General features: G+C 49.8%; 3 protein-coding genes across 6 annotated transcripts; 1 reads left to right on the top strand and 2 right to left on the bottom strand.

Annotated features, from left to right (window-relative positions):
- Nucleotides 1-5,473: 5,473 nt before the first annotated feature.
- LOC109749825 (uncharacterized) lies at nucleotides 5,474-9,599 on the top strand. 2 transcript variants are annotated; one of them, XM_020308776.4, is made up of 6 exons: nucleotides 5,474-6,054; nucleotides 7,320-7,356; nucleotides 8,102-8,338; nucleotides 8,428-8,475; nucleotides 8,908-9,105; nucleotides 9,221-9,599. In XM_020308776.4, exons 1-6 carry the CDS (start codon nucleotides 5,753-5,755, stop codon nucleotides 9,233-9,235), a joined length of 837 nt encoding a protein of 278 aa, XP_020164365.1. In that variant the 5' UTR covers nucleotides 5,474-5,752; the 3' UTR covers nucleotides 9,236-9,599. The 2 variants fall into 2 exon arrangements, with proteins under 2 accessions (XP_020164365.1, XP_020164356.1); XM_020308767.4 differs by having other exon boundaries at nucleotides 5,482-6,054; nucleotides 8,908-9,599.
- A 475-nt stretch (nucleotides 9,600-10,074) lies between these two features.
- Nucleotides 10,075-11,110, bottom strand: LOC109749848 (uncharacterized). Its single transcript, XM_020308792.4, has 2 exons — nucleotides 10,360-11,110; nucleotides 10,075-10,255 (listed from the first exon to the last, which is right to left on the bottom strand). The coding sequence occupies exons 1-2, from the start codon at nucleotides 10,951-10,953 to the stop codon at nucleotides 10,187-10,189; spliced, it is 663 nt and encodes a 220-aa protein (XP_020164381.1). The 5' UTR covers nucleotides 10,954-11,110; the 3' UTR covers nucleotides 10,075-10,186.
- A 1,852-nt stretch (nucleotides 11,111-12,962) lies between these two features.
- On the bottom strand, nucleotides 12,963-16,820 carry LOC109749858 (protein LAZ1 homolog 2). 3 transcript variants are annotated; one of them, XM_020308806.4, is made up of 9 exons: nucleotides 16,305-16,820; nucleotides 15,822-15,996; nucleotides 15,635-15,691; nucleotides 15,177-15,285; nucleotides 14,723-14,907; nucleotides 14,550-14,638; nucleotides 14,030-14,279; nucleotides 13,700-13,945; nucleotides 12,963-13,609 (listed from the first exon to the last, which is right to left on the bottom strand). In XM_020308806.4, the coding sequence occupies exons 1-9, from the start codon at nucleotides 16,781-16,783 to the stop codon at nucleotides 13,343-13,345; spliced, it is 1,857 nt and encodes a 618-aa protein (XP_020164395.2). In that variant the 5' UTR covers nucleotides 16,784-16,820; the 3' UTR covers nucleotides 12,963-13,342. The 3 variants fall into 3 exon arrangements, with proteins under 3 accessions (XP_020164395.2, XP_040248911.2, XP_073358612.1); XM_040392977.3 differs by having other exon boundaries at nucleotides 14,030-14,246; nucleotides 16,305-16,807; XM_073502511.1 differs by having other exon boundaries at nucleotides 15,822-16,046; nucleotides 16,294-16,669.
- Nucleotides 16,821-17,490: the final 670 nt, after the last annotated feature.

The raw sequence follows: 17,490 nt of genomic DNA, 5'->3' as shown, positions 1-17,490 counted from the left end.
GAAAAAAGATCCAGGATCGTATGGACGGATCCGAAGAATTTTAGAGCCACGTCCATGCTTCCGTTTCGGCTGCCGCTCCATCCTCCGTCCATGCCGTGCGCATGGAACGCCCCGGGATTGAGGGACACTTGCAACCAGTCCTGCAAGGTTGTTTTAGTAGCAGTAACACGGAGTTAAAAAAGATCGCATGGAGTGTTATGGACTAACCCAGGCGATTTGTTTTGTTTACCTGCCCGTAGCTGCGTGTTACGGCGGTGGCATGTGCACATCGGTGAATCGACCGACCCTGTGCTGTGCTGTGCTCTCTCTTTTCTTTTCCCGTTGGCGAGGCAACCGATGGATGGCCACCCACATCCACATGCCCTTCTTTTTCCCTCTCTTTTCCATCCAATCATTTCGGTTCCGCTGCCAGAGGGCTGGCACTTGGCAGCGGGGCTCCGCCAAAAGACGCGCGCGGAGAATGTTCTTGCCATGCACACCGGTTTTCCCGGCGATACACACCGACCGGACCCACTGTGTTCTCTCATCCCGGCGATCGGTTTCTTCTCTTTTCTTTTCTTTCCTTTTCTTGCCGAGCAATTTCTACAACGTGACAATGCGATCAAGTGGCCATGGAGCACACGATCAGTCCACGCTAGAGCCGCATGCATGATGCAACATCGAATCGTCGTGTCTCGTGTGCATGACAACACGCTTCATCTTTTTTGCAACGCTAGCTACTACTCCCTCCGTTCTTAAATATTTGTCTTTCTAGAGATTGCAACAAGTGACTACATACGGAGTAAAATGAGTGAATCTACACTCTAAAATATGTCTATATACATCCGTATGTGGTAGTCCATTTAAAATTTCTAAAAAGACAAATATTTAGGAACAGAGGGAGTAGTAGCTGCTAATAATAATGAGTCGTTAAAGACGTCGTCGATCGGTCGACGGCTAGCTAATCACTGCTTTCTACGCCTCGGTTGCACACCCGGCCGCCATCATCATCGAGTTTGAGCCCATCGATGCCGCGTTTCGGCCCACGTGCTTCTAGTCGTTACTAGGTGGCCTGCGGACTTGGATGTAGTTTTTATTAATTCTAGTGTTCGTTGTACTGTTAAAGATTAACAGATCGAAAGTTTTCCTGTAAAAGGAGACCTTTTATTCATAAATACCATTTGTGGTTGCACACCTGTCGACCAAATGCAGTTCATGACCGCCCACACATATGCAAGTCAGTTATTGTTTTTTATAATAGTTGATTAGAGATGCAATAACAGCTAATTGGTTGTCAATGCAAATAAGTTTTTTTGAGGGGGTGTAATGTGTATAAGTGTGTGGATGCACAAGCAGTACAATTGCATATGCCTGTCCCGGGTGGGCTCTCTATGGTCCGGTCCAGATAAACATTGTACGAGATCAAGCACGTACAAAATCAAAGTGGTGACATCCACTCCTTAAATCCTACGCACCACGCACTAGTTCACTTGCGTGACGGTTATTTTTGTTTACCTCTAAGAACATGCATGCAGTCGGGAGAAACAAAAACGCCTCGGTTGCACACCCGGCTGACATCATCATCGAGTTTGAGCCCATCGATGCCGCGTTTCGACTCGCTTCAGTGCCTATAGTTGTGACGGTTATTTTTGTTTACCTCTGAGAACATGCATCCACTAGATATTTACGTATGCATGCAGTCAGGAGAAACAAAAATGCCTCCGAGGTGTATCAGAGGGAGAAATCATTACCAAGAAAAGAGTGCGCATAACTCCACCTCGTCGGGTCATATGATGAGCGGAAACCCGTCCGTTTATTCTGGCCCTACCCTTCATTGTCGGCTCGTCGGCGCCCGTGATCTCATCTGTTCACGAAGAATTTGGGTTTTAACTAACTATTGTATGCAATGGCGGTTCTTGATAAAAAAAATCCAATCTAAACTCGCTAGAACTTGATCCAACGCTGGGTCCAATGCCCCCCCCCCCCCCCGATTGTTGTTATTGTCCCATAAGAAAAAACTCACGTAGCACGAGTGATGACAAGGGTGCATTGCTACCGTCAATTCCTGCTTCAAGTGGATAATCATGTTTGCTTGGTACATTGAAATTTTGCAGGAAAAAATGTACTCATTTTCCATAGCGCACTGGCCTCGATGGGCGCCTTCGTGTTTGTCGGGGCGACGGCGGCCCTAGCCGGTGGTCCTTTGAAGCATCTAAAGTTGAAGACGAACACAGGGTCCGGAGGCGCACTTAATTTGATCACCTCCTTGTAAAATCAGGGCGGCGCATTTTCAGCTCCTCCCATTGCGGCAACGGTGTTTGCGGCAGTGGTCGCACTGTAGCGTCGTATGCGCTCCTTTGCTAGCCCACCGATCCTTTTCATAGCCCTCCACGGGTAGGCCACGTCGAAACTGGCTTGCTCGACGGAGGATGCTAGGGGGGGGCACGGTATGGCGAGGCTCCGCTCCGATGGCATCTGTTGGTGTGTTGGCATGGTAATGGCACATTTTTATTCTCGAGTTTCCATCGCTGAATCGACCGAGGCTTCGTGCCAATTGTATCTGGTTTTCGCGTGGTTCTTTCTATTTAACCCAACATCTCTCTTCTTCTATCTTCTTACAATGAAATACATGAACTGGATCCCCGACTCATCGAGGTGTCCACGAGACCAAAATGAAAATTGGCACAGTTCGTACGCGAAAGTGCTGTCAAACGGCAGCAGGGAGCACCTAAGATCAGGTGCTCCAGGAGCTTTTCAACCGTTAGATCTGAGATCCGAAGGCCGAGGAGAGAGCTCACGCTTTTATTCAAAGAACACCCCCAGAAATTTGGTATTGCAAATCGGATCCAGCGTATCTGTACATGACCGTTGGATTTCAGATCCAATGGCTGAGAAGCTCTTGAAGCACCTAAACTTAGGTGCTCCCGTAGCACCTGATATTTTCCCCGGAAGGACAGGCGAACTGTTGCAGTAAAAAAAAACTTGTGCGCTTCCCTTCCCGGCGCATGGGAGACGGCATCAGCGAGGGGATCTCGAGGCGTGGCAGCTGGCGTGGGGCCGGGGTGACAGTGGGCTGAGCCCACACGCAGTCTCACCAGTCGTCACTCGGCTCGAGCAGAGCGGAGCAGTCATTCAGCAGCTGCCATCACTCCCGTCAGTCGGCTAGTCATTCGCCGCACGCAAACACCCAGAGAACTATCCATGCTCTGCTCTTCGTTTTCCTTTTGACCGAATCTTGACCACGTTACCACTCGCGGTAAATTACTTTTTCTTCTTCAACTTGTTTAAGGGCAATTTCCAACGCAGGACCCAAATAGATGTGCGTTTTGTCCGGATTTCGTTCGCTTGAGGATGACAATGGAGCGGTGTCCCGCCCGGATTTGTGGATGCACCGGCCGCTTGCCCAACGGACGGCCGAATTTTGGCCGCATCTTGTTCGACTACATGCATTTTTTAGTACATTCACCAAATCTTAACTAAAATAGTAAAACCAAAGAAAATAAGAACCACATTTAGGCATTTTAAAATAAATCCAATTTTCATAACTGCCCTCATAAATTGGATTAATATCTTTTTGATGCCTTCATTGTTGATCCGCGGATTCTCGATCTTGTATATTTCTTTCTTCTTTGATTCTAAAGAAGTAGACGTTGCTTCCCACCAAATCTCTTCTCTAGTCTCATCTCTAGCCTCGGTTCTAACAAGGAGTGCACGAGCATCTATAATATTTCGCCCAATCAATAGATCGATGTATTCTTCTTCCCAATACCAATTTTGCGTGTGAGCCAAGAGCTATTGAAATTACGCTGAATTCGGAAGCACAACCGAAGAAAAACAAGCATATACCTTATCTTTTTTGCACTTGATGAACACCCACCCCTGAATGTTCCGGCGTGGTAGAAACGCGGCGAATGACTTGCCGCTGGTAGTCGTTGCACTTTATGAGCGGCAACGGTGAGCTGACCAGCCGCTGGGCCAGCGCCGACCCCGGACGACGGCCGGGCGTATGTTTGCCAGCGCCGTTAAGGCGAGGTAGATCCGAGCGGCTAGAGGCGGAGTCCATGCCTGCATGTGGCGCAGAGATGTTGGCGGGGCTGTGCGGTCCGGTGCCCGGCCAATCCATGGCTAGGCACAACCCACCGCGTTCGGATGCGCATAAATGAGGCGGCCAGATGCGCTCAATCCGGCGGCCCGGCAGGACAACGACGCGGCCGAGACAAAGGTCGAAGGGGGGGTAGGGGTGGGGGTGGGCGGCAGGAGGAGGAGGGGATGCGCCGGGCAGGGGCTGGCCGAGAAAATGGCGGCGGCGGCGATGGCGGGGTAGGGTTTGGGGGCGGCTGGGGGAGAAAAGGGGCGCCTGTGTTCCCGATGTGCGGGCCAGGGGAGGACATGAGCACGCGTTGCGCCCGTCAGCGCGTGTCCGTTTCCATGCAAACGTGGCGCATAGTTGGGCCCAGAATGGGTCGAAAGCGGACGAAAAACAGATGTTCGTCCGTTTGCTCCTACGCGTTGGGCCGTGTTTTGTGTCCGTTTACCCTTGAACGGACACAGTGGAATGATTTGGGGGTCGTGCATTGGAGCTGCCCTATAACACACTCGCGGCTAACTCATTATTGGGTGGAATGTGCCTAACATGTTCGTCACAGTACCTTGTCAGTAGCTCGTTCAGTAGAGAAAATGCAGTTAACATATATGGTTGTTTTCTTTCTTCTTCTTTTTTATACCTTAGAAAATACACACACACCCCGCGCAAAAAAGATAAAGAAAAAAAGAAAATACACACACACACACATTTGAGAAACAACCATTCTTCTTTTTTACCTTAGAAAATACACACACACACACATTTGAGAAACAATCATTTTTCTTTTTTACCTTAGAAAATACACACACACACGCACACACATTTGAGAAACAACCAGTTGGTGGATGGTTAGGGCCGTGGTACTTCAAGCCCACCAGAGATCAAACCCATGTTTGACGCTCTGTTTCCTTTTTTAGAAAACCTTCGATCTATTCATCAACTGTCAAGATAGCATAAAAAACACCAGAACTCTTTTTTGGTTCGTATACCACCTAGCGACGACTACAAGCACCGGGACGAGCTGAAGGCGCGCCACCGTCATTGCCCCTCCTTCATCAGAGTTGGGCAAACATTCTTGTATCCTTGTTCGGGAAGTCGTCTATCTGCCAATGACTATGAGCGTTCAAACGTCACTGCGTTGTACTAGTAGACAATTTTTCTATGAACCAAAGAGGCCTTGGGATTTATGTCTCTATAATTCCAACCAAATACAATCATTCAATTACATCCATCACAAAAAAAAACAGTCATTGAAACACATGGCATTTCTTCCAATTCGCAAAAAAAAAAGGTATTTCTAGCATACTCTGTATACGTCGACTCCCGTACAGGCCGGAGGGTATAGGATCTCTCGTTGTCTCCCACCCGCATTTCTCCCCGCATTTACACGCGCCCGTCCAAGCGAACGCGAAACGGAAGTGGACTAGTAGAAAGCAGCAGCAGCATCCAAACCCAACCTTCCCATCCATCCTCCCCTCCCCTCCGTCGACACGCCACACAACCAAACCAAACCAAACCGAAAGCAAAGCGAGCGAGCGAGAGAGAGGAGGCCCGGCCAAAAGGAGCGGGGCGCGTCCCTCATAAGCGGAGGGGCGGAGCGGCTCTCACGTTGCGGAATTCGGAGGCCCCCAGGAATAGCCAGCCGGTCGGGCCAGGCGCGGAGGCCGGAGGGCGGAGGCGGAGGAGGGGATGGGGAACGTGACGTCGTCGGTGGCGGCGCGGCTGGCCTTCTTCCCGCCGGAGCCGGCGACGTACGAGGTGGCGGCGGCGGAGGGCGGGGCCGGGCTGCGGATGACGGGGGTGCTGCCCGACGCCAACGTCGACGTGCACGCGCTGCCCACCAGGGCGGGGACCCGCGTCGTCGCCGCCTTCTGGCGCTACCCCACAGCGCGCCTCACGCTGCTCTACTCCCACGGCAACGCCGCCGACCTCGGCCAGATGCTCGGCCTCTTCATGGAGCTCCGCTCCCACCTCCGCGTCAACATCATGTGGTCAGCCACCCCTTCCCCCCGTCTCTCCCTCTCTCTCTATCTCCCCCACCCCCGTAGCCTCTAGTTTCCCTCACACGGCCGCGTCATGCTCCTGCATTCACCTCACCTCCCACCCGCGCAATCGATATTCAGGTTCATCTTCTGCGTTCGTCAATAGTATCTGGCAGCTCCTGCCTCTGCACAGCCTCCTTCCGATTGGATTCGGCAGGCTGTTGGTGGTCGTATTCCTCATCATATTCCGTGTCTGGGGTGGTTTTATGGCTCCAGCGCATGCTGATTCGGTTCGAGGAGGATTTAATCGGAGCTTCGTCTTTGTCGTCTGCTAGGCAGCCAACCGTGAATAAATAATAAGATTAGGTGGCGTTCGGAATTTTTTGATTGACCTGCAGAAGATCTGCTGAATCACTCCTCTGCTGAATAGCCTGCTTCCATTTAAAAAAAAAAGTTTGATTCAGACACAATTTGGGTTTTGCTTCTTCGTGGAGATAATCTGCTCCAACCATATCCTATCCTAGTCACAATTCCGGGGTAGAAACAAACAGCCAGTCGCCTGCCTTTGATTAGTACTAGGTCCCGGGTTATAATTAATCCGGGGAGAAGATCCCAGGTTTTTCAACGGCTTCAATTATTGTAGTACCAGTCTGTACCATATCATCAGGTTCTGCTCTGATGCTGACGATTTCTCCTATCCTATGGGTGCTATTCTGCTGTTGTTGCTTTCAGCAATGTCAGTCAGTCAGTCTTGTTATTAGTGGCCATCGATCTGCCAATGACTATGAACGTTCAGACGTCACTGTGGATGTGGCATAGGTGCATTGTAAGGCCATTTGGTGCTGTGTTTTATAAGGAATCGAAGATTTGAGAGTGCTAAGTATTGTACTAGTATATTGTTTCCTTGTGGTGTTTGGAGGACTGCAGATGATAATCTGCATGCTCCCTTGGTGGGCACTCCAATAGCTCTTTGAAATTTGCGTTTTCTATGGGATATTGGCAGATCTCATATTCATGAGATTTCTTGTCTGGTGGATCTTGCTGATGTCTACGGCTTGACTTTTGAGTATTTTACACCATTTGAAAAGTACTCCCTCTGTAAACTAATATAAGAGTGTTTAGATCGTGATCTAAACACTCTTATATTAGTTTACGGAGGAAGTAGTTTCTATCTGAATCTGATGGGACTGCAGATTTCTTGCCTGGTGGATCTTGCTGATGGGATTTTACTCCGACGAATCTACTAAATCTGTTTACTTGGTTTTCTTGTGCAGCTATGACTATTCAGGATATGGGGCCTCTACAGGAAAAGTAAGAATCTGAATTCCCAAGTAATTATAAGAACTCGAACGCGATTCTCCTGTTGCTTAAATCTGCAGTTAACCTGTCTTTTTTGTCACGTCACATTCCTGCATAAACTCTCAATTTTGTGATCATGATGTCTCCTGTACTATATGATAGTGCCACATTTTCATCAATTACTGACAACTATTGGATTGCATCGCTCCCTATCCTTTTCTCATAATCAGCTTTGTGTTCTTCGATAGGTGTGTGGGCACCCTTTCTTAAAAGCAAATAATAATTATTAGCCACTCCTATCTTTGTTGGCCTCATCTATAAAAGGGCATCGGCAAATGGTTGGTCATGCTTTTTCATTCATATGCACTACAAACACCCCAAAAGTCATACTCGCTTTCTGCTATTCTAGTCCATGATGTTACCTTTGTTCTGGTTGTCATCCTTTTGACAAAGTTGCTAAAGTAAGGGACCAACAGCCCCAACACTCATCGGTTATCGGTCCCTACTCAAAACCTTCCTTTGGCCAATCAGATAATGAACTATAGCATGTGTGCTTGTTTCCATATGCAATACATAGCTTTGTGAACTGTTGTACACTTACATGGGAGACAATTGGAGTTATAACAGAATAAATGATAGTAGACACGTTCATGTGTATGCACTTAGATTAGGTAGCTGAGTGCTACATTTTTCCTTGTGTGGAATATACATAACCTAACTACGCTCCTTTTTTTGATCTTGTTTCCCGCTTCGACAGCCATCGGAGTATAACACGTACTACGACATAGAGGCTGTCTATGACTGTTTGAAAAAGGAGTATGGGATAGGGCAAGAGGATCTGATCCTGTATGGGCAATCAGTTGGAAGCGGACCGACGTTGCACTTGGCCTCACGTTTGGATAAACTAAGAGGGGTCGTCCTTCACAGCGGCATTCTGTCAGGCATACGCGTTTTGTATCCAGTGAAAGTGACACTTTGGTTTGATATCTTCAAGGTAAGTCTGGGTTATACGCCTTTTCACTTTGGTTCTGAAATGGCGGTCGTTTATTCTTCTAATCATCACCTTACTGCCAACGTTTGCAGAACATCGACAAAATAAAGCAAGTCGAATGTCCAGTGCTGGTTATACATGTGAGTAGGGACTCACTTACCTTTTGCATTGATGTCCAGTCATCTTTTTCTCATAGCAAGTCTATCTCATTGATTTGTGTGTTCTGATGGAACTCCTATGATTTTGTTCCTTTCCATAAAGGAAGCTTATCTTCTCAGCCTTTGAAACTACAAAAATAGATTAAAAGAAAACATATGATAGTTCCCGCCACAAGAACTTGTTGGTGCTGTCCTGGACTCCTGATGCATATGGACAGTCTGCGTTTATTGGTGTCCCCAATGAGGCCTGCTCCAAATGCTGACTTAAATATTGTATTTAAACGTCTAATTAGCTGAAGTTCAAAATGTTTGTAGTTTCATTATCTTTGTGCCAAGACTCGAGATTAGGATATGCTTTATGGTCACTCCCAGCTGGGTTTTTGTTTGATCTGGACTTGGTGAATCACATGTCAGGGCACGGCGGACGACATCGTCGACTTCTCGCATGGCAAGCGCCTATGGGAGCTAGCGAAGGAGAAGTACGAGCCGCTGTGGGTCAAAGGCGGCGGCCACTGCAACCTGGAGACGTACCCCGAGTACATCCGGCACCTGCGGAAGTTCGTGAACGCGATGGAGAAGCTGGCGAGGGAGCGAGCGACAAAGGCGCCCCAGGTACCGCCGTCGAGCATGGGCGAAGTGAAACACAACAAGTGCTTGAGATTTGGGAAGTGATCGATGACCCTTGACCATGCCAGCTCTCGCTAACTGTGTCGTTGCTCGCGTATAGACACTGATGATCTGACGGAGGAGCCGAAGAAGCCAGTCGCGGCGGACGGCGGTCTCCCCGTCGGGCTCCGATGACATGACACCGTGGGGTGGGGGGAAGTGCAACGGCGTCGTCGTCGCTTATCGCCGGTCCGGTCGCGGGTTCAGGGTTAGACAGGCTCCATGGCTGGAATGTGCTGGAGATGACTGAAGAGAAACAGAAGCCTAGTGGAGGAAGCATGCGGGAAATCATATATAGCCTGTTGTTGTTGGGTAGTGTTCAGTTGGGGCTCTCTCCTTTTTCTTTTTTATTCAGCCTGTGTATTAGTTGATGTGCAAAGAAGTGTCCATCTCTCCTAATTGATTGCAAAGTGCTTCGTGTGCTGTCAGGCAGTGTGGCATTTGGGTGTCTGCTTCATAGTTTCAGTTTCAGTTTCGTTTTGCTTCTTGTCTGGGTTGCTGTGCTCAGTTCATAGCAGAGCCAAACAGGAGGCAGAGGCTTAAACTACTTAACCTTAACCTGCCTGCACGACCAATTCTTGGTCTACAACAGTGTGATATGGCATAATTAACCATATCACATGAGAAGCTTGGTCAGTAAAGCAATGTCTTTCGGGAATGATAAACCCCGAACGTTTGGGATTTGACCATAGCAAATCGATTGTTTTTTATGGCAAATTTAGTTCGGGATTTGACCATAGCAAATCAAACGTTTTCGATGGCAATTTTAATGACACGAGAATGGCAAGTTTAATTGACACGCGTGGCAATTTTCTGGCAAAAGATACACTAAGCACAGATTTGCCATGCGCGTCAACTTTGCCATCCTCGTGTCATTAAAATTGCAATAACAAGCGTTCGATTTCAGGGTCCATGTCTTTCATGTACAACGAATCCATTTCATATATCACATATTCACATGACTTGTGTTTGCTGTTTTACAGCAGAGTATTCCTTCCGCCTCTGTCAACTGGTCCCAAGTAACTAACTATAGGAGGTCCCTGAGGGTTGTGGTGGAAGGTGTCCTGGCACTGGCACTGGCAGTCTTCTTCTTCCCCTGGAGGAAAACAGGTCAAAACGCAGTACATTAATCTGAACCCCGTGTTGTTCACAAGCAAGTACTGTATACGTTGTCCAGATAAGCTTACTGTGCCTGCATACCTGGCGGTGGTTCCTTCGGCCCGGGGTGGCGAGGTGCATCGGCCGGCCGTGCTCGTCGTAGAGCAGGAGGCCGCTGAACCGCGGCAGCTCGCACCGCATCCCCATCAGTATCCTCCTCTGCCACACCGGCCGCCCCGGCGTCATCGCCGTCGACGCCGGCGTCCCCGGCACTATGAGCGGCGACGCCGTTGTCGTTGGTGGTGCCGTCGACGGCGTCCCGTACCGCCCCGGCGTCATGGGGGCCCCTCGGCCGGCTGGCGTCGCCGTCTTGCGCGTGGGCGGCGTCGCACCTGGCTCGACACCGGCGGTGCTTCTGGCAGTACCCAACCGAGGAGGCTGAGCGCAGGAGACGACCATCCTGTCCGGCGCGTCCGCGCCTTGCTGCCGGCTGCATCTCTCGTGCCTCCTGGATGCCACGTTGGCAGGTGGTTTCTGGAGCTGCGGTCGGCCGGAGTCCTGCACACGGAGCACCAGAGGCTCCGGCCGGCGGTCGCCCTCGCCTCTGACGACGAACAGCGCCGTCGGCGTGCCGCGCCTCGGCTCCGGGTGCCGCTGCTTGGCCCTCCGTCGCAGCATCGACGCGCACAGCCCCATGGTTACTCTGATAGTATCTTTTGTCTTCGGATCAGGGGTTTTAGACGGATGGATGGGTGCTTGCTCGAGCTCGATGGATAATCTGCATTGGTTGGTTTCTTTAAGGTGGCAGCGGGTGGAGTGAGCCAGGCTGGGAAGTAAGAGAAAGGAAGGGAGATTTCGTCGGTAATCTTCTTCTTTCTTTCCTTGTCGGTAGAGTGCTAGTCTACTAGAGTTGCTTGCTTCGTGATCGGAGTAAGACAAGCATTGCTTGTGGGTGGTTCGGATCAGTGACTTGCGAGCGAGGCCCTATGCGTGTAGGGTGTAGCGTAGTCGGCCGGTGTTCCACTCACGGCCGCCGATCGACCCGCACCCGCCGCCGTCCCGGCTTGGGTGGCATGGGCTCCTAGGTTTCCTTGTGCCTTTCTTGCATGGGCTCCCAAGTTTGGTTTGTGGCATTTGCACGCAAGTGATGTGATATGATGGGTGTTGTTTTCTGGTTCCGTAGGTGGAAGACAGGCTTCTCTTCGGCTGCATTTCCTTTTCTTCAACACGGAAAACCATTTTAGTGTTGTATAATAAATAATCCTCTGAAAAAGAACGGGTTAATTTGATAATTGATACTACTACTACATTAGAGTTATTTACCCAAAACCACCACACTTGAAGTTAGGGTAACAGTTTGGTACCAGATATGAGCCAGGTCACAAAGAACCAAGTCTAATGCGTAACACGGAGCACTGATGCTGGAATTTGGTCGCGAAAACAGCAAAACCGACAGGTGGGTCCTGCCTGTCGGGCCGACGTGGCAAAGGCCAAGCACAAAAAAACTTTGACCAACTGAGGTGGCAGATGAGATGCGGGCCCCGCCTGTCATTGACTACATGGTCATCTTCATCCCATCTCTATTTCTATGAAGCATTGCGTCGAGCAGCTTGTGAGCGGTCGAGCCGCGACCATGCGAACTGGGAGGTCCATGGCCATGGCATCCGAGCCCTTGCTCAAGCCTCCTCCCCCTCTCCCTTCGTGTGGAGCTCGCTCCCATCCTCCAGCCCCCTCCCCGCTGCCGTCCGAGAGCTGGCCGTCGATGCCGCTCCGCACTAGCGTGGCCACCACCATAGTTTCGCCGAGACACGGTGTCCTCGAGCTTTGCCTCCTCACTCTGGTCATCCTTGACGACAAATACGAGCGAAGACGCCGCAGAACGACCGAATCGACCGCGTCTTCAACCTCGGAGCCGCCGGCCGTCGCCCTCGAATTCAACACCTTCAGAGCACCCCTGACCTCGCCGGCCTGCTCATCTGAATTGCCATGAGCTCCTCTCCTTTCGCCCCTTTCTCCCGTTGTCGAATTCGTTCTGTAACTAATTCCTCCGCCATGCCGGAGAGCTACAGCCCTCGTGCCTCTCCGCCATCGTTGTTTGAGCACGAATTAATTGTGCCTTAGCACTGTATTGGGACCATGGAGCTCCAGCGACGCCATCTAGCTGCTTAGCTCGCTCGCTTGCAAGCTATAACTCGGCGCTCATGCAAGCCCGAGATCCGCCACCGCGCAGCTCGCCGCCGTCAACGCTGCTGGACACCCTAGCATCTTACTGCCGGCGCGGCCGCTGCCGGCGGGCCCTTCCGCGCCTCCCTTTCCTCTCGAAGGCCATCTCCCGCCAACGCGCCCGCATGCTTGCCTCCGCTCCGAATCAGCCGCCGCAGGGCAGAGTAACAGAGGAGGAAGAAGAAGATAAAAGGAGTATAAGAGGATGATTGGCTGACTGATGGGTCCCCCGTCCACCTCAGCAGGTCAAACATTGACTTGGATTAGTCTTTGCCACGTCGGCCCGACAGGCGGGACCCACCTGTCGGTTTTGCTGTTTTCGCGACCAAATTCCAGCATCAGTGCTCCATTAGGCTCAGAACTGGTGGTTCTTTGTGACCTGGCTCAAATCTGGTACCAAGCTGTTACCCTAGCCTCAAGTGTGGTGGTTTTGGGTAAATAACTCACTACATTACAACATTGCCTCCAAAGGAGAGAATATATGATCAAAGGAACTTGTTGTACTTGTGCAGGGAAAGCAGAGACCAAAGACACGTAGCATCCCAGATGGGGCTTGAGCCAGCCACACAGCTTCATGGCTTCAACACTCAGATCCGTTTCGGGCTTTTGGCAACAATATCGACACGAGGCTTGATCCCTGTGTGAGCCCGGGGTACAACCGCCCTCCTACCCATCCAACACCTAGTTAGTTATGAAAATTCCTAACCATCCAACCACTAGTTGGTTCTTGATTTTCAGGATAACACTTGGTATCATGGTGCCCATATTCATCATCGTTTTACTCAGTTTCCTTTTTCGAATTGCGGAAGCGTACTGTGTTCTCAAGGACCAGTTCCTCTTGCACTCCTCTTATTATCATCTCCTATTCTTTCGATTTCAACCTCTCCGTAGATTCGCCACCATCGCTCTTGTCCTTCACCCTTGTTTCAACTTCCACCTCCGCATCGACCGCAACAGCCTCACCGTTGTCCACCACATTCTCGGTGACATGCTCCTCCACCTCGACGTCGGGTTCCTTCTTGTCCCCTGGCTTCAGCGACACGTGATGAAAGGTCTCCTGGATCTTCCCGACGCCTTTCTCCACGGGCTCCATCGCCTGTGAGATGGTCAGGGCCACATCCTTGACGACCTACCGAAGAAGAAGCAAGTAATCTGTCAGAAAACCAAGGATTCAGGTTCTTCAACCTCGAAATTTCAATGCGTGTCGCGGGCACTTTACATGGTGGCCACCGCCCAGAACGACGTCCTCAACGCTCTCTCTGATGCTTGTTCCTGGAGTCTTGACATTTGTCTCTTTCTGCTCCACAGTGGCCGGCACCGCATCGCTTTCGTCGTGGACATCCACCGTCACCTCCATTTTACTCTCCTCACGGGTCACCTCCTCGTGCTCACGGTCATGGACCGGGATATGCTGGTACGGCTCCACCCCGAAGACAAAAGCATGTGCGATGGCCGCGATAGCCATCTAAGAGAAAGCAATTTCGCTTTACTGCAGCAACAGAAGACCAAGGATGGCTCTCAATCAAATTCATAAGATTTGCCTATTTACCTCGATACAAATCAGAAAGTCTTGAATCCCATTTTGCACCTTGCCCTCCTTCGGCAGGAGCCCCGTATGGCAGATGATTGTGATTCCGATTCCCTGCCACCAAGTGGCGAATACAATGGCCTTGAAACTTATGAACTTGGCTAGTGGCCTTATTGCCTGTAGCCTTTCATGTGTTGCGTTGTAAAATTTCACCAGACAGTACAGTGCCCATGTCTGGCTGAAATTAATGACAAGAGCGATGTAAGGGTATCTGCGTATTAGAGCATGACATGCTTTTAGTGAATAATACGAGTCACTGTAGTTAAATGCATAGTGGAAGTACTCGGATTTTCATAATAGTGACTGCTAATGTTCTTTCCCTAACTTTTGAAGGTAATCTTTTAAAACTTCTAAGTTCCAAGCTTCTCTAATGTGTAAAAGTACACTGCACCTATCAGCTGACCTCCTCTCCCATTTTGCAAATTCAGATATCTCACCATTTTAAATAACAAAAAGAGAAAGAAAGATATGAGATAGTTACCCATAGTTCCACTTGAATTCACCATCTCCATATGCTCCAAAAAGCTCCAAGACGAATGCCAAGAAAGCACAGAGTGTCTTTAGAATCATCTGAAATCGTGTTGAGGAAGGATATATCATCCACGTCGTGATTGACCAGTTTCAGGTGAGAACATTCTAAAATGTACTACTTACATATTGCACAAGGCCGAATTTTATAATCGTGTATAAGCTCTCCCCCAGTGCATTAGGATCGCAAAAGAAGTCGCCCAGTCTACTTCGATTACGATATTTTGCCTTCTCTTGACTCTCAAGCAACTGTTCACTTAGCTCTTCCATTCTTTCTTTTTCAAGCAGGCCAACAACCTGCCGTTCTCCCCCTGAAAGAGTTAAGCTTTCAATTTCCATAATTCTTAATACAGTAAGGTATCATGAATTTAGACAACAGAATCAGAGAGGTGCTGGAGTTAATTTCTGAATATATTTAATTAGCCAAAATTTGCTCCATAACACTGCGAACATGTATAAATATGAAAATAGGATGCAATGTCCATGCAATTTACTGCTATTAATTATGGCAAATTTACAATGATTTCTCACATATTACTTGGGTCCATTCCTGTGGTCATATAGAAGAAAATAAGATTACCCAGGCATGCAACCAAGTATCGTCCAAAGGCATACAAAGCAAATGCTTCATAACAATTCCGCAATATATCACAGGCCAAGGAGAATTCCGAATGCCACAGCGATATTATCTGGGGAAAAGAAATCAAATATCAAAAATGGGATAACCATACAGGTCAACAGTTCAATATAAAAATGGGATAGAATCTTCAGGCAGGCAAAAATCAAATGCTCAAAGCAACCATGATAAGGTGGTTTTTCTTACAAGTTCATGATTCTATTATATAACTGATCTTTTTTAACACTTCTAACATTTTGATATGAAAATGAGAGAAGCTGTTTTTTTCTAAAGCCAGCAATTCCATAGCACATTCAGCATTCCAGTATTCACATTTTGCTCGCTTTTACATATCTACTGGTGGGTGCATTGTATCCCTAGAGTTATTCAACCAAATCCAACAAGTTTGGGCTCAAACTTACAGATTCAGATGCGTATACAGGCACCATAAACAGGACAGCTATGATCCATTTCTGCTCCTGCAGAACTCTCAGCAAGATAAATTTGTTCAATCAGAACAACGGCAAGCTATAAATAATGGCTACACTGGAGACATTTGGTCCACCAGCAGAAAGAGGGGATACTGCGACATGAACCCGCCGCACTCACCGAAGGGTTTCTGTACGATCTAAGGTGCTGCAGTATGAGCCAGAGCGAGATGAGCAGCGCGACGAGCACGAACCCAGCTCCGATAAGCACCGCCGGGGTGTGGAGGTTCCTGTAAAACCCCTGGAAACTAGAGGATTCATTCGATGTCATCGGTTCATCCCACGTGCACTGATCCCTGAAAGAAAATTCAACTTGATCGGACACTCTGTTCTCAGAATCTGTTATCTGAAAAATGCACGAGGACAGAAACTTATAAACTGATTCTGACTGCCCAATTGCTGTCCTGATTTGCTGAACGAATGAATGTTATAGGTGGCTTTGCGCCAAATTGCAGTGAATTAGTCATTAACAGGCACCTATGTATATGAATATGATATGAGGTTTCGGTCCAGAAGAAATGATATCGAAATGAGGTGCAGAGTATGACATTCGGAGCAGGAAAAACAGAGCACATCAAGAAAGCGAAGTTCACCGAGGAAGAACCTGGCAGACAGTTCCGGGGAGCGCACTGCGACCACGACGGTAAGGAACTCGCGGCACCGCCGCAGGAACCGCTCCGGCTTGCCGTCGAAGTCACCCCCACCGACGCCCGCGCCCTCAAGCTCAGTCTCAGGACGCCGGCGTCCCAAGATAGAGATGGCGCAGGGCGAGGGAGAGGGAGAGAGGTGAAATGGGTAACTCAACTGTGGCGCCCGCCGCCGCCGCCACGGGAGAAGAGACGAGATGGGAAGTTTGCTCGGGGGAGAAGAGGTCAGCGAGGGACCCCCCTCTGTCCCCGGCTGGAGATGCAGCCATGCAGCGGGCGGCGTCGCCCGCCTTCCACGTGTCCGGGGCGCAGCGCACGCGGCGGCTTCCCGTGGGCTCCAGGCAACTGGAGAACCATCTGATTCATCCGCTCGGCCGATCCGGCGCCCGGCGTGGTCGGACGCTTCGGTCTCCAACCACGTGCCCCCCTGCTCCATGTGCTTCCCTTTCTTTCTCCCCTTTTTCGTGCACGACTCGTCTATCTCCGCCGCTTCCCTCTTCTCTTCGTCAGTCAAAACCTCTTCTCACTTTTTTTATCATGGATGGATGTGTACTTTTTTTTAACACAGTAGAGACGCAGATGCTCATATATATACACGCACATAGCAGGCTGTTGCGGAAGGTGCAGAGGTGTGTCGTGGTGCGGGCGGCAGAGTGCAAGCACGCGTAGTGGTGGTGGCGGCACCGGGGCATGTTGTTGGGTGGTGGTGTTGCGTGGACTGGTCTAGGTCCGTGCGAGGTGCTCCGGTGGAGCGAGGCATGGCTCACTCGGCTGACGCGGGCGATGAGTTGCGTAGTTTGTTGCTGGTCCGCGATGGTGCTGCTTGTGCGGCAGGAGCGCTAGTGTTGCACACTCGTTCTGGCTCGAGTTGTGTCGACATCGACTTGGGCAGTTCTCCATGGTGATGTGTGGCCCACTGCCCTTCTACTCGGTTTAGTGTCCATCACTGAAGGATACAGACGAAGTCGTGTTTTGGTTCGGAGGCTCACAGGTTCAAAGTGGCTAGCCCCCTTACCCGGGGTTTGTTGAGGTGGAGAGGAATAAGACTCTGGATGAAAGCTTTGTTTCTCCAATGATCGTATTGATGATATGATGGGGCTCGAGGGCGTCCTTCACCTCCTTCGAGGCATTGTCAGTCCTCAA

Source organism: Aegilops tauschii, chromosome 6 (assembly GCF_002575655.3).
Source record: "Aegilops tauschii subsp. strangulata cultivar AL8/78 chromosome 6, Aet v6.0, whole genome shotgun sequence".
Classification (NCBI taxonomy): domain Eukaryota; kingdom Viridiplantae; phylum Streptophyta; class Magnoliopsida; order Poales; family Poaceae; genus Aegilops; species Aegilops tauschii.
This window is presented reverse-complemented; position numbering and strand designations above follow the sequence as displayed.

Bases quoted from the DNA above. Each gene is read 5' to 3' on its own strand.
- LOC109749825 (XM_020308767.4), top strand. From the start codon at position 5,753: ATGGGGAACGTGACGTCGTCGGTGGCGGCGCGGCTGGCCTTCTTCCCG. The intron at 7,357-8,101 runs GTAAGAATCTGA...CCGCTTCGACAG, and splicing joins ATGGGGCCTCTACAGGAAAA to CCATCGGAGTATAACACGTA. The intron at 8,476-8,907 runs GTGAGTAGGGAC...ATCACATGTCAG, and splicing joins GTCCAGTGCTGGTTATACAT to GGCACGGCGGACGACATCGT.
- LOC109749848 (XM_020308792.4), bottom strand. From the start codon at position 10,953: ATGGGGCTGTGCGCGTCGATGCTGCGACGGAGGGCCAAGCAGCGGCAC. The intron at 10,256-10,359 runs GTATGCAGGCAC...GTTTTCCTCCAG, and splicing joins GCCGAAGGAACCACCGCCAG to GGGAAGAAGAAGACTGCCAG.
- LOC109749858 (XM_020308806.4), bottom strand. From the start codon at position 16,783: ATGGAGCAGGGGGGCACGTGGTTGGAGACCGAAGCGTCCGACCACGCC. The intron at 14,280-14,549 runs GTAACTATCTCA...TCTAATACGCAG, and splicing joins GAATTCAAGTGGAACTATGG to ATACCCTTACATCGCTCTTG. The intron at 13,610-13,699 runs GTAAAGTGCCCG...CTTCTTCGGTAG, and splicing joins TTCTGGGCGGTGGCCACCAT to GTCGTCAAGGATGTGGCCCT.